General features: G+C 43.2%; 2 protein-coding genes across 8 annotated transcripts in view; one reads left to right on the top strand and one right to left on the bottom strand.

Moving 5' to 3' along the window:
* The window catches only part of CEP63 (centrosomal protein 63), a 67,854-nt gene extending 63,849 nt beyond the window's left edge, over positions 1 to 4,005 (bottom strand). For 2 of the 6 annotated variants that reach the window (XR_015239989.1, XM_086674332.1), the window contains exon 1: positions 3,249 to 3,534. Coding sequence is in view for 3 of the 6 variants with exons in the window: in XM_086674332.1 (XP_086530458.1) it covers positions 3,249 to 3,409 (161 nt within the window). In the remaining 3 variants the exon portion in view is untranslated. The other 4 variants (XM_086674334.1, XM_086674333.1, XM_086674336.1 and 1 more) reach the window with 4 other exon arrangements.
* On the top strand, positions 3,645 to 11,515 carry ANAPC13 (anaphase promoting complex subunit 13). Of its 2 annotated transcripts, none has more exons than XM_025913308.2 (3): positions 3,645 to 3,786; positions 6,521 to 6,646; positions 11,127 to 11,515. In XM_025913308.2, exons 2-3 carry the CDS (start codon positions 6,548 to 6,550, stop codon positions 11,250 to 11,252), a joined length of 225 nt encoding a protein of 74 aa, XP_025769093.1. In that variant the 5' UTR covers positions 3,645 to 3,786; positions 6,521 to 6,547; the 3' UTR covers positions 11,253 to 11,515. The 2 variants fall into 2 exon arrangements, with proteins under 2 accessions (XP_025769093.1, XP_025769091.1); XM_025913306.2 differs by lacking the exon at positions 3,645 to 3,786 and adding an exon at positions 4,121 to 4,239.
* The last annotated feature ends 4,155 nt before the right edge of the window (positions 11,516 to 15,670 follow it).

Below are 15,670 nucleotides of genomic sequence, written 5' to 3'. Positions count from 1 at the left end.
AAAAATTGGAAACAAAATGAAACAAGTATCAACTAGATATCAAGTTGGCAAACAAACCATATAGCAAATTGTTTCATATGCCTTTAAAATGCAAGTTTTACTGTACACAGCCGAAGCTGTGATATATATTATATCATTATATATATATATATTAAAGATAAAATATATATTTATATTAAAGATAAAAAAGAACTGCAAAGAAATCCTAAACACTATTAGGAATCATATGGTTAATAATAAAATTGGTATCATTAACTTAAAACCAATATGTAGAATATAGGATAAAGAAAAAAAGTAATTATGTTAACCTAATGTGGTTCTAAGATTTTCAGCAAGACAAAAAGACACACATATAAGAATACAAAAAAACCCTAAAATGTAAATAATCAGTGTGAATTCTGTATATTTATTTTAAAAAAATGTATTTCTGGGGTGCCTGGGTGCTCAGTCATTTAAGCATCTGACTTCAGCTCAGGTCATGATCTCACAGTTCGTGAGTTTGAGCCCCGCATCGGGCTCTGTGCTGACAGCTCAGAGCCTGGAGCCTCCTTCAGATTCTCCCTCTCTCTCTGCCCCTCTCTCACGTGTGTGTGCACGCGCACGCACACACACGCACGCATGCTCTCCCTCTCTCAAAAATTCATATTTAAAAAATAATAAATGATAATAAGTGTATTTTCTAACTCTGGCCATCGTAAATCCTAGAGCCATTGACCAAACTAGCAGCAAGAGCACCCAGGCTGTGGTCTCTAAATACCATCTTCCACTCAAAGGAACCAGGTCTTTTTGGTGGCCATTAATGTATAAATGAGAGAGGAACATGCTTTTACCAGAAAAAAAGGGAATTATCAAAGGCTACTAGTCATATCAAGGTGGACAGGAGCCAACTTAAAGGAGATGCCACTACCCAAAGGTAGGAAAATTTGGGTATTGAAAAACAAAATTGCAGTAAGTTGAAACAGTTTAAATATATTCAAGTCCATGATGATTTTTTAAAAAAATGCAAAAACCCTCATGGTTACCTTTGGAGGTTGCTAGGCCACCAACTCATTACTGTAGTCTGAAAATAGAGGGAAAGAATTAAGCATTTTTCTTGCCTTTCCTGTACAAACTACATTTCAAATAGCTGATGGTAGTCAAATGGCTGGTGGGGGAGAGTTGTTCTTCATAAAAGATTTCCAGCTAATAAACACTGAAGGAATGAGAGAATTAGAATATCAGCATTCTGCAATCCCTAATGCAATAATGGATACAGGCAATCTAGATCCATGAAAAGATTTCCCCATTAAGTGAAAAGCTCATAGGGAATTTCACGATGGATGGATTGGGCTAACAATACCTGAACGCATTACACTGCTCAATCTTAACACAAGAGAGACAACTCAGGCATTTCATGCCTCTCTGATAATTAATGCAATAGATTGTCTACTGCACCACCTAGGAAATCTTATCCCCACCACCCTGCCCCCCCCAAAAAAAATTGAGGTTGAATCTAATCTTCTAGTGTTATTCAACAGAATTTTCTGTGATTATTGAAATATTTTATGTTTACACCATTCCAAGGTTAGCCACCAGGCACTTGTGACTATTGGGCATTTAAAATGTGGATAATGAAACTAGGGAACTGAATTTTTAATTTGATTTCATTTTAATTAATTTAAATACCTGACTGGTGGCTACTATACTGGACCATGTGATTCTAAATCTAACTACTGGTTTAAAGGAAATAAAGGGATGTACATGTTAAAGGATGTCATGCAGATACAATCAGTTAACTCTAGACTATTATGGGGAGAAAGGGACATGAGGGAACTGCTCTATTAAAAAAGATTTAAATGATGTATCAACCAAATGCAACATGTGGATCTCTATGAGATTTTGATCCAAACAAACTAATTGTAAACAGTCATTTAAGGGACAGTTGGAAAAAACAACCCAAACTGAATATTGACATCGTGGTACTTTTATAAATTTTCACAGGTATGATGACACTATTGTGGTTTTATAAAACCAAAAAAGCAAATTTAACTTTCAGAGGGAAAAAAAAAACTAACATAAAAATAAATTCGATCCCTGCAACCACTGTTCATGTTGGCTGCAGATGAATTTCAAATCAAGTTGACTTTTTTTTTTTTAAAGTAGCGATCTCTAATAGAGTGGATTACTGATGCTGTCTCAACTGGCCACCACTACTACATAAATGAAAATGGGAAGGACAAAGCAAAAAATCCACCTTCTAATGGGAGAAAAATGGCCTCAGTACAATTAAGATACATTTATTACAAATAATTTGTAAAACCTGAATCTACATACATTTTTAAAGGACGGTGTGTCTAAATGTTTATAAATCTCTACTCATTTCATTTTAATTTTTTTCTAACCCATTTTAATTTCATTTTTACTCTACTGATCACTGATAATGATATAAAGGGTAAGAAGCTGATACAAATCTAAAGGCGGTACTGCATTTCAAATAAGAGAATACACTTTATTAAACTACAGCTATAAGTTTAAATATAAATATCTGAAAGTTACATGTAGTTGATGATCCTTACTAGGACGTCCTCTCCATAGCTATAAAATGAAATGCAAGCATGTGGGTAACTATAACAGCAGTGCACCTACCCTACAGTACTGCTTTATTAAAGGAATAAAATAACTTAATGAATCCGATGTAAGGCTCAACGAAAACTACTTTGTGGAAATAAGTGCACTCTAACTATAAATGAAGATTAGTCACTACCAGCAGACTCGTTTTTACTCTCTGATGTTGTAAAGGACGTAAAAAAAAAAAAACCATTGAGCTTGAATTTCCTGTCTTCAAGTATCTTCAAGATTGAAGTACTCCTAAGGAACTGTCCCTTTTAAACCCTCACTCTAAGATATGATTATTTCCCACCCCTGATTTGTTTGGAGCAATCCGTAACTTCAGTCCTTCACGATTTCTGTCACATTTCCGTACCTCCTGTACTGACATTAACTTACTTCAAAAACTGCTTAAGTCTCCCCCCTCCCCCCCCATTAGAGAACCGGCATCAGGTGCCGTCAAGGGCCTGTCACAACAATGCTGGGAAGCTAACCAGGTACGACAGCCTAGGCGGGAGGGCTGTGCCGGGGGTTCCTCCTCTGCAGAGGAAGAGCGGCACGCAGCTGGCTCCGCCACGGAAGACGAGGGCTCGGCGGCAGCTCGCTCCCCTCACCCCCGGCCGCCCTCCCGCCGGCCCGGCCTCGGGGGAGGGGCTGACAACCTGGCTGGCCCGGACGGTGTGCCGGGCAGAGCCATATTCGCCTTCGCGGGTCCGCACAGCACTCGAAGCGAGGCGGACGGGCGGGGCGCCGCAGCGGACCCAGGCCGGCGAAGGCGGGGCTGGTGGCCTGCGGGCTGCTGCGGAGGCCAGCCCCGGGCCATATGGCCGCGCAGCCCGCGGCGCCACCGCCGCCAGGGCTGCCTCCGAGCTAGGGCACGCCCGCCCCTCGCCCGTCGTACAGGCCCACAAGCAGTTACCGGGCCGCCGCGAGCGCGCCCCCGAGCCTTCCCGCCGTTACCTCCGGCCGGGGGCGCGCACGCGCGTCTCCGCCGACCCGACGTCCAGCCTCCGCTGTCTGCACGTTCGTCCCGCCCACTGCCCGCTCGCTTTTGAATCGAAGCTGCGTCCTCCCAGACCTCCCCTCCGCTCAAACAAATGGGCTCACCCACATCCGGGAGTCGGAGCGAAAAGGGCTTGGGTCACGTGATGCTGAGGGTGGGGTCTGGTAGAAGCGGGTGCGGCGCTAGGTCCCGCGCGGGTAAGACTTTCTTGCGCCCCTAGTCTGCAGGGACGCCGACGCGTTGCTTCCTCAGCGTCGCCCTTTCCCCATTCCCGTGGGTGGAGGCCGATGGCTTCACTTCATGCTCACAATCACTTTCCCCGGTGCACGCCGTGGGCGGGTGGAAAGGCACTTCCGTGGCGGTTCTGGGCCTCCCCCGCTTCCACATTTGGTGTATCCATCTTGGAGCCGGAAGCCGGGACTGTTGAGCCGCCCCACGCTTCTTACGGATGGTGGTGGCCTGCGAGGGTCATTTCTAGTAAGGGCGAAAAGGCCGTCCCACTTAGATCTTGTTAATTACTTGTTCCCAGAGCGATGAAGTGCAATGATGAGATAAAACGTGCCCCTGCTCCGGGGATCGGACGCACCGAGGGTCTGGGAAAACCATGTAATGAGCAGTGTGACAAGCTCCTGCGGGACACGACCTGGGAGGCAAGTTTTTTAGACTGACTAGGGGTTAGCTGGAAACAAAGGGATCGTAAAGAGCGTTCCAGGCATTGGGACTGTTAACTGTGTAAGAAAAGTTTGCTCAGGAAGGTAGTAGTGGTTCATTCTGTCGAGTGTGGCAAATGCTTGGGACAGCGGGCCTTGTGTGGGACATTGCGTATCTACGATGCTTTCCACTCTTCCAGCCCCTGAAGAGTGAAGGCACATCAGCGTCTGACTCTGGAAATGGGATGTTGACCAGATGAGCTGATCCCAGTGTTGAGTTTGGAAGGAAAATTAGGCGTTAGTGATGGGGGAAAAAAGGCTTTTACGTGCAAAGTCTGGAAAGTGTGGCAGGGTTAGTGGTGTTTCCAAGAGGGACGGCTAAAAAAAGATTGAGGCGAAATTTGGGAAAGATGTGCTGTGCTGAGTCTTGCTGCAAAATTTACACATATTAATTGGAGACAAGGATACCTGGCAAACTGTTGGAAAGACTACCTAACCTGTTAGGTGGATCCTAAGGACAACAAGGAAACGTTCAAGGGCAGAATGCCTGCTAAAGGTAGAGTGATTTGAAAAACACTTCACAGAAAGTCACACAATCTATGTGTGACTGGGAAAATTAACTAGTTCTGATCAACTAGAGAAATGAGGGTATCCCAGGGGACAGCAGCAAGGGCAAAGGAATGGCAGCAGGAAAAGGGGCTCTTACAGGACAGGGATTCCAAAAATATAACTGGAACTGTATGTAAATTTCCTAAAGTCAATATCCTTATACTTGCTTTGAGTTATCTACTGGGTAGTACTGAATTAATTCTTGAGTGAAACATCAAGGCTTCATCTGTTTCACTGAAGACAGAACTAGCTGGATACCTTCTGCTTCAGTTTTGCCTGGATCTTTACCATGAGGTCAAAAACTCTTATCCCACCCAACTTGTGTAATTACTACCTAGGCATTAGGGCTATCTTGCAATCATGCTGTTGGGGACAAGCACAGACCTGTCTGAAGGAGTTGGAGTCCACCCCGAAAGATTGTTCCTTGTGTGAATGTTCATAGCCTCAGAAACTAGGAGTGACTGGAAGTGCCTTTGGTGCCATTGGCTTCCAGGCCATCAGGATGGCTACTTTGTGGCAGGAAGCACAGTAGGGTGATAACCCATAATGAAGAAGCAGAGCCCAAACTTGGAAACAGGGAAACCAGAGGTTTTCTCCATGCTGGCTGCAGCTGTGTAGGAGAAAAATGGAGAATCAGCTATGGCCAAGGAGCTAAGTAACATCTTGACCACTTGGTCCAGGCATTGAAGGGAGTACAGCATTAAAAAATCAGGAAGGATTCATATATAAATAAAAAAAATAAATAAAAAAAAAAACTAAAGTTTCTTTTCACAATTAATATAAAATGTCTAAATTACCAAAGCACAAATATGCAGATGACTATTTAAGAGACATGGAGATATTTTGTACATGAAACAAAGCATGATATGAATGGTACTTGCCTTTAAATTTAATATATATTAAAATTTGAGGATAATTATTTGCCACCATGGTATCAGGGACAGTGAAAACAATAAAAAAAAAAAAATCAGGAAGGAACCCCAAAGGAAAGCAGAAATGGGCAGCATGGGGTCCTGCTACTCTTGTTCACCTGGTGGTGCTCCTTTCAGAACTCTGGTTGGGCACTGTTTTAAGAAGGGAGGCAGTTTTCCTTTACAAACTCAGCTGAGGATTTCTGTCAGATCTGTAGTTGGTTACTTTGTGTGGCCCAGTTCAGTATCTCAGTGTGTTCATTTAGCTCCTGTGCCTAAGGATGCTAATATTAGAGCCAAGGCAGGTGGAGACTTGTAGAAATATTTCAGGAAAAGGCTAAAGGGGACAGAGAGGAGATTTGGTTATGAATCAGGGATTCATCAAAGGCATCCCGAACAGGGAAAGGTGAACATGCATATTAGGAGAGAAAAGCTACATTCTAGATATACCGTGGCCTTGCACACAAGGTCACACTGTCACACTGGTCTGTCAACTGAGCTATATCTGAGTTCTGTCCTATATATGCTATAAAGCATCCTTCAGCAGCGGGGAGGGCTGGGAGCGGGAGGCAGAACGGAGAGACTGTGATCTTATAAATAAGTTGTCACCTGACCCAAATGAGGAGATGAGTCTTTCCCATTTCCCAGGGTGATGTTACACCAAAAGACACATCCAGGCTAAAAAGCCTGGGGAGTCCTAGTGCTAGATTATATCATCCCTTCAGCCTTCATGTTTAAGAAGTCACCTCTTTGGCTTATAGATCTGACAAGATCAAAGCTGCAGGAGAATGGACAGTGAGGTACAGAGAGATGGAAGGATCTTGGATTTGATTGACGATGCCTGGCGAGAAGACAAGCTGCCGTATGAGGATGTTGCAATACCACTGGTAGGCTATAATTTGTGCCAGCGATGGTGGCTTAGACGTATGATCTGGAGTGTGCTAGTAGATGTAGGGTATCAATGGACAAATAAAACAGTAGGGCAAAGAAATGAAAGCTGTGGACTCCTCTAACTCTAGAAGACCCTGGATAGCTTGACCTTTTTATTTGTAGAGAAATGTGGTTCAGAGAGCTGATATGAGGAGTTCAGTTAGGGGTCACACCAGGACTGGAACCCAAGCCTTCTGAGCCACATTCTGTCCACTGCACCAAAGCTAGTAAACCAGATAATGAGACCTTAATGCACAAGATGGAGTGGAACACGAAGCAGTGGCATTTACTCTGTATTTCCTACTTGTCTACCTGTGGTTGATCGATTGACATCTTTAGAGACACACTCTTGAAATACACACCTATCCTAGGTTTCCTGGAAAATGTTTGAAAGACACCTGGCTTTCTTGCATTTAGACCAAAAGGGCCCTGCGATACTCTTTTCTTTCCTGATCTCTGGAGAACTGTCCTGCAAGGAGTTTGTTGAACCTCATGTAATAATAAATGATCTAAAAGTTTTAGCGTTTGTAAGGGCACCTGCATGGCTCAGTTGATTAAGCGTCCGACTCTTGATTTTGGTTCAGGTCATGATCTCACAGTTCATAGAATCAAGTCCCATGTTGGGATTCTCTCTCTCCCTTGCACTCTGCCCCTCCCCCACTCACAAGCACTCTCTTGCTCTCAAATAAACATTTTTAAAAAATAAAACATAAAAGTTTTGCATTTATAAATGTTTATTTAAAATCCTATGTATGTCATAGAGGCCTAACAAAAAACAAAGAGAACAGGCTCTGGGAACTTTTTCTGTAGAGCACGCCAAGTGCCTTGAGAGGAGCTGTTAATGAAATACAGCTTACAAGTAGACTGCTAATGCTGTTGACCAACAAATAAACTTAAGCTCACCTACATTTTCATTTAAGGTTAAGAGATGATAATATGTTCAATGAATAATACACAAATAATAAGTCACAGCTTAGTTCAAGTTTAGAAAAATAGTCAAAAGAGAGTGCATAATGAGAATTATAGCTGTCACTTACTCAATACCAGTTTTATGCCTTGGACCGAGGTTGAGATTTCATGTATGTTATCTCTAACCCTTGAAACACCCTTGCAAGAGTAGTAGTGTTATCCCTATTTTATAGTAAGGAAATAGGATCAGAGAGGGGAACTTGTCCAAAGCCCGACAGCTGGTAAGTTGGGACTTCCTACCTAGGTCTGTGTGAAGGCTGCAGATCCTGTCTTATAAACTTTTGTTTTTTCATTCGACAAGCATTTTTTTGAAGCCTACTGTATGCCATAAGACTATGTGAACGTCAGATATAGTTCTTGCCCCTGGGGTGCTAGAGAGGCAACATACATAAATAATTACAATAAGTGTTATAAATGGGTTGTAAACAGCTGCATAGGATAGGAAGTGGCTGATTGCCCATTCGGCATCAGGAAGGGCTTTAGAGAGAATATAATATTTAGGCTGGTCATAAGGGAGGGCCAGAAATTTAGTGGGGATAGACAAGGGCACTCCAACAGAGGGGACAGAAGTTCACAGGCTCAGAGTTTTGAAGGCTTGAGACGGTAAGACATTCACTGTGGATGGAGAAAATATTTGTCATCTAAGGTAGGCAGAAAAGATGGGCTTGGACCAGATTTTGAGAGGAGTATTTGATGCAATGCTTCAACCTCATTCTGAGGTTGAGTGGTCTTCAAAATAGAAATCTGCCATGCTCAAATTTGAGTTTTGGAAAATCAGTTCAGCAGTGTTGTTAGAGGATGTGTGACATGGAGAAGAGGGCAAATGACTGGGCAGAGGGACCAGTAAGGAAGTGATTGCAGTAGTGTATCAGCAGGCCTGAACAAAGTAGTGTATCAGCAGGGCCTGAACAAAGGCACGACACTGGAGGGGAGCTGGTTAATTCTGGACAGGCTCATGGCAGGATTTGGGGACCACTGCTGTGGAAGGGGTTGAGGGAGAGAAATTTCCATGCTAACATCCAGGCTGTAGCCTAGCCTGTTTGCGAATCTGTGTCTTTTCCTGTGTCTTGTGATTCTGAGGCAATGTGTGTACTGGTTAGCTTTTGTTGCTGCCTAACAAATCTCCCCCAAACAGAGTGGCTTGAAACAATAGCCGTTTATCTCATAATTTTGTGGCTGGGCTCAGAGGGTCTTCCAGTCCTTGCCAGCTTGATCCCTGCTGGATCTGCTTGTGCTCTGCAGTCAGCCAGCAGGCCAGCTGGAGGCTGGGTTATCGGGAGACTTGTCACATAATCTGGTAGGTAGCAGGTCGTCAGCTGGGATGGCAAGGTGCTTAGGCCCAAGTCTCATTATCCAGCAGACTAGCCTAGACTGCACATGGCTGTCTCGGGGTTCCAAGAGCAGCAGGAGACCAACAGTGAGACTGCCTGGAGCTCAGGCTGATAGCGAGCCCACTGACACTGCAGCTGCTCTGTGTTAGCCAAAGTAAGGCACTTGGCCAGTCCCAATCTGAAACCGGGGGAAGAGGACTCTGCCTTTTCATAGGAGTAGCTGCCAAGCATCGAGGCCATTTTGCAGTATACCATATAATTGATGGTTGGGTTTATGATACCTCAGGATACTGTGCATTTGTTTTCCAAGCACATACGCTTTTTTTTTTTTAACCTTGGCATTCATTGCAAGAGACAGTAGTGACCAAATGAAAGACACTTTTTCAGAACATATACCACGGATAAGGTGAAATAAAGTAAAGTTGCTTGTCTGCCAATCACATAATTCATTAGCAAAGGACTTGTTTATGCTTTGTCAGCTATAAATAATTATTGAAAACAAACTTTCTCTTTAAGTTTGAATGTATCATTGTGTTACAGTAAATGATAATTCTTTGCAGTTTGTACAGATGTGTTTGAATCTCAGTATTATGTTGTATGTTGTAAAACAAGATGTATGTGGTTCAGATAATACTCGTACAAACTGTAAGTAAATCATGTTATATATATTGAATTATTTTATTTTATTTTTACAAATTTTTAAAAATGTTTTTATTTATTTTTGAGACAGAGAGAGACACAGAGCATGAGCAGGGGAGGGGCAAAGAGAGGGGGAGACACAGAATCTGAAGCAGGTTCCAGGCTCTGAGCTGTCAGCACAGAGCCCAACGCAGGGCTCAAACTCATGGATGGTGAGACCATGACCTGAGCTGCTTGGGTGCTCAATCGACTGAGCCACCCAGGGGCCCCACTATTTTGAATAATTTTAAAGGATAAAAACATTACTATATTCATATACTGCAAAATGGAATTCAGTGGGAAATCCTAAGTCTCAGTATCGGGTAACACTTTGCTGCCCCCCCTCAAAAGGTGTAAATTCAGGTAATTAAAAAGACATATATTGGTGTCAGTGAACTCTGGTACAAAGCAAAATCCTGGTAGTAATAAATTTAAATTTAAATTTAAACTACAAGGAAACTATCAAAAGTTCTCAACACATACAAAAATATGGTTAAATAACAATGTGAGGTGATGGATGTGTTAACTAACCTTATTGCAATAATCATTTCATAATACATACATGTATCAAATCATCATGTCATATACCTCAAACTTATACAGTGTTACATGTAAATTAAATCTCATGCTGAAAAATCTATATGTCAGATTCTATACTAAGTGTGTCCCATGATTTACCATTCTAAGAAAATTGCTGGCCGGATATGAACTGGTCATTTGCAGGATTTATGTTGCTATGCTCCATCACTAGAGGGAAGTCTCACCTATCATGTTACATTTTCAGTGCTTGCCACTTAATAATAATATGAGCATGTTGGGGACAGGATAGTTTGTTTTGTTTTATCTTTAATACATTTCTTGTGCTTAAGGAATATTCCAGCAAATGTGGTATTCTATTAAAGCAGCCTCCCCAGAAAAGAGTCAGTAGGGGGTCTTTTCAGTGATCCTAGCCACTAGTAATAACAGCAGCTATTTCTTGAGCATTGGATGGCCCCCACAGTGGTGAGCACTTGATCTCATTTACTTGATCCCATTTGGTTTTCATAGCTATCCTATGAGGTGATGGCTCCTTTTTCCTCCATTGCCAAAGAGAAAACAAAGGCTCCAGGAGTTTGAATACCTTGCCCAGGTAACCCAGCAAAGGGTGGAATTGTGGGCTTGGATCCCAGTGGCTTCCAAAAGCCTGTGCTCTCATCCTTCTGCCACCACTGCCTCTTGCACAAGCGCCAGAGTCGTGGTGCTGCCGTTCCCTGCTACAGACATCAGGGCACATGTGAGCGATACATGTGATACTTCCTCACGTTTTTTTATCCTAGTTCTTTCTTTACGATACATTTCTGTCAATTATGCTGCCTGTTTCTAAGAACTCACAGGTTTTAATTCTAAGTACTCTTGAGTTTTAAGGGGCTTATTAATGCAGAATATACCAGCGTTCTGAATGTCCATTGTACCGTTTCAGAATGAGCTTCCTGAACCTGAACAGGACAACGGTGGCACCACAGAATCTGTTAAAGAGCAAGAAATGAAGTGGACCGACTTGGCCTTACAGTACCTCCATGAGAACGTTCCCCCTGTAGGAAACTAACACCTGGCTCCCTTTTCATGGATGGATTTTTTTTAGAATACATAGGGGCACTAAGGTAGCTCAGCGGTTAAACATCCAACTCTTGATTTCAGCTTAGGTCATGATCTCACCGTTTTTGAGATAGAGCTTTGTATCGGACTCCATGCTAACGGTGTGGAGTCTGCTTGGGATTCTCTCCCCCTCTCTCTGCCTCTTCCCCAGGTGCACACATGCACATGCACTCTCTCTCTAAAATAAATAAAAATTAAAAAAATTAAAAACTACATATTTTCTTTCATTCTCCTAATTCAGATTTTGAAGTGATAAAGCTACACTCAAAAATGTACACCCACTTAGTTTGTGGAAGCAAAGTGCAATGTGAAAATACTTAACAGAATGAGAAACAGATTTCTCAGGAATGCAGAATATTTGGCCCTTGAACCGAAAGTTCTTCATTCACTAGCTTGTGTTTGAATGTAAGTGGTTCAACATTTGCTTTTAACTCTGATTTTGCTCTACTCAGAGTTTAACACATGCCAACTACTTACACGTGTCCTGTGACACAGGTGATTAAAAACACAAGAGGGATGGGCAAAGACAGGAAGCCAGACGTAAGGAGAGTGTTAACTTGTCCTGTGCCTCCCTCTGAGAGGCAGTCTGAGCAATGGCCTGTAGCACCTGCAGGTGGAACGCATGTCTAGATGATCCTATTGGCTGATTGGTGGGATTCCTAAGATTCCCCATGGCATTTTCAAACTTTGGGTAAGTTTATAGATTAAAGGTTATCTGGCAGGTATCTCTGCTCTCCCTACTAGTTAACTTGGTGCCACTGGAAAGGACCTTTGGCAAACCGGACCACTAGTGTTACCCAGTAACAAGATTTCGTATTTTCTAAGAGTCCTTTCAGATACAATGGAAACACCACAAAGTCCATGTTCAGCTACACTTTTGTATAAGAACCCGTGTTGTGAAAAACATATCCATGGACATTTATCTCCTGTCATTATGCTTCTGTTGAGTGGTGTTTCTTATTTTCTTACCCAGGTTGTGAACTGTAGAAAGAGCCCCTGGCTTATATTTCTGTATCCCTCTTTCAAAAACTAGAAACACTAGGGGCGCTTGGGTGGCCCACTTGGTTAAGCGTCCAACTTTGGCACAGGTCATGATCTCACAGTTCATGGGTTCAAGCCCCACACTGGGCTCTGTGCTGATGGCTTAGAGCCAGAGCCTGCTTTGGATTCTATGTGTCTCTGTCTGCCACTCACCCACTTACACTCTGTCTCTCAAAAACAAATAAATGTTTTAAAAAAAGTCTCTCATCTTTTTTTATGGGGTCTTTCTGTTTACCTAGCTTTTAGGAAGAAATATGTCAGAAATGGCTCTAGGGTTTCCATCAGAAACAGTTGTAGCAACTCTCCTGTAATCCAAATACATCCAGGCTAATTCCCTGTGCATCAGTGTCTTGCCTAGAAGTCTTTCATCTCAGAATAAAGACCCCAAGTCATCGGTCCATCAATAATGAAAGACAACCCAATAGAAAACAGAATTATAATGTTTAGAAAAAATTTATACTAAGAGAAAAGTTTTTCAAAAACTTGGAAGTACATAGACTGCCACAGTTCTTCCAGATTCTAATTAAAAGGGTTATACTATAACTCTACTTGAGGTATGTGATACCAAAGACACTGCCATCTAGGAACCCCGCGGATGTTCATAGGAATCCATCTTTTCCCGGGAATGCTGGTAGGCCAGTAAAACAAGAAAGCTGTCTTGATTTCCATTGAATCAGATTGTGATGCCTGTAAAATACAGAGCTGTTGATTTATCTGCTTGACCTCTACCCTCACCTGAGAGCTGTCTGCCAAGTTTGATCTGTGATGTGGTGCCAGAACTACGGGTCATTGTGTGGAGTTAGGTGACCAATCCAGAGCCCATCGGATTGTCACCTGCGGCTCTGGAATCTGCCTATCTAGGACTGGCTTGAGGAAGATGGCCACAAGAGATGCTAGGTGGCTGCTGTAGGTTGGCTTTTCAAGCAAATGTACCAGAACCCCTGAACAGGAAAGTCTGGGAGTGCCTGGGTGGCTCAGTTGGTTAAGCTCAGGTCATGATCTCACAGTCCGTGAGTTCAAGCCCCCACTGGACTCTACTGACAGCTCATAGCCTGCAGCCTGCTTCGGATTCTGTGTCTCCCTCTCTCTCTGCCCCTCCCCTGCTCATGCTCTGTCTCTGCCTCTCAAAAATAATAAATAAGCATTAAAAAATTAAAAAAAAAAAAAAAGGGAAAGTCTGCAGAGCAAGGCCTGAGAGGCTATGTTCGTGTGGCTTTCCAGTTCAAATCAGTGCATTGCTCTCTTCTGTAAAAGGGACCTCACGTGGCTCCTGCCTTTTTTTAGTGGGGGAAACAAGCATTAAACCAAGAGTTATACAAATCTATGCTTTTAAATTGTGACATGCTAGGAAGGGAGAAAAGGATGTCACTTAGGCTGGGTACCTAGAAGCAAAGCCTGAGGCACAGTTTCTTGTGTAGGGGATCTACTGAGGTTGTGATATCAGGAGGGACTCGAGAGGGAAACAGGATAGAGCAGAGGAAAAAGCTGAGCAAAGATACAGCCTCACACTTCAGTCTAGCCTCAGCCAGGTTCCACAGGTGCTATGCAATGTGATGTCACCAAGAGTTTTCCCACTTTGAGGCAAGGGGCTGGGCCTTTGTATTCAATGGGCAGTGTGCAGTCATTGGTCTTGCCCCTCCCACCATCCCCCAGGGAGGGCATAACCCAGGCGTTGCTGGGGGACGAGGCTCTCCAGAGTACATACCGCCATGAGCTCTTGGCATCCAACACAGAGCAAATAGTCAGAGAATGGGTGCACAGACAGACCAGGGAAAGGGGATCTGGGCCCCAATAGCAACTACTACAGGGTATAGAGAGTGGGACTGGGGGGACCTGACTTAGATTAGATAATCACGGTGTGACATTGTGACAAGTAGCTTTTATAGCACGTAACTTCAAATATTAATTTTGTTTATGAATTTTTCCTACTCCAAGTAAGTGTTTGCACTTGCTGTTTCAAACAGAGGACAGGTGTGTTCAAAAACAACCCTACCCCTAGTTTTGGATGCAGGGGAGAGGGGGAGGAGGAGCCTCTCAAGAGTAGTGGAGGAAGGCTGTGCCCCAGTCATTGGTTGGACCCAGTGAGATGAACTTCAGAGGTTCATTGTTTTGAGGTGTCTTCCAGCCTAGGCAAAACCCCAAGCACTGAAGCCACCTCCTTCCAGGGCCCCTCAGAATTGGCTATGAGGATAGCAGCAGTGACCCAGATGGGCTTAAGAGTAGAGGTCCTCACCCACTTTTGAGGTCATTCATGAACATCCCAAATGCTTGTGAGACCTTAAAAGGAAGAAAGGACACCCTAGTGACCACAGATATAATTTCTGCTGTAGCACAGCAGAATGAGACCAAAAAGACTCAATTTGCTCTGGAGAAAATAAGAAAGTGTGCAATTAATGTACCCACCTTGAGTTTAGAGACAAGACCTGAAGGGTGGGAAAGAGTAGGACGGGGGGTGGAATTTGAGGGATGAGGAGCTATGGCAGGGAGAGTGAACTGCATAAAGCCCAAAGGTAAGACTGGCATTACAATCAAGGCTGGCAGATACAGAGAAAGACAGATACCATATGTTTTCACTCTTATGTGGATCCTGAGAAACTTAACAGAAACCTATGGGGGAGGGGAAGAAAAAAAAAAAAAGAGGTTAGAGTGGGAGACAGCCAAAGCATAAGAGACTCTTAAAAACTGAGAACAAACTGAGGGTTGATGGGGGATGGGAGGGAGGGGAGGGTGGGTGATGGGTATTGAGGAGGGCACCTTTTGGGATGAGCACTGGGTGTTGTATGGAAACCAATTTGACAATAAATTCCATATATTGAAAACAAAAAACAAAACAAAACAAAACAAAAAAACACTCAAGGCTGGCAGGTAAGCTGGGGGGAGGGCTGGGAGAGCGGCCTCAATCAGATCTTATTTTGTCAAATAGAAGTTACTCTAGGTTTGACCCTCAACAAAGTAGGGATAGATGGAACATACCTCAACATCATAAAGGCCATATACGAAAGACCCACAGCTGATATCATTCTCAATAGGGAAAAACTGAGAGCCTTTCCCCTACAGGCAGGAACAAGACAGGGAAGGCCACTCTCACCATTACTATTTAACACAGTACTGGAAGTCTTAGCCTTAGCAATCAGACAACACAAAGAAATAAAAGACATCCTAATTGGCAAACGTTCACTATTTGCCAATTTCAGGAGAAAACCTGAAAGACTCCACCAAAAAATTGCTAGAATACAGGAATTCAGCAAAACTGAGGATACAAAATCAGCACAGAAATCTGTTGCATTTCTATATACTAAAAACAAATCAGCAGAAAAAGAAATCAAG

This window comes from Puma concolor, chromosome C2 (genome assembly GCF_028749965.1).
Source record: "Puma concolor isolate L17-30 chromosome C2, mPumCon1.1.hap2, whole genome shotgun sequence".
Classification (NCBI taxonomy): domain Eukaryota; kingdom Metazoa; phylum Chordata; class Mammalia; order Carnivora; family Felidae; genus Puma; species Puma concolor.
The sequence above is the reverse complement of the archived record's forward strand: the minus strand, read 5'-3'. Positions and strand labels throughout refer to the sequence as shown.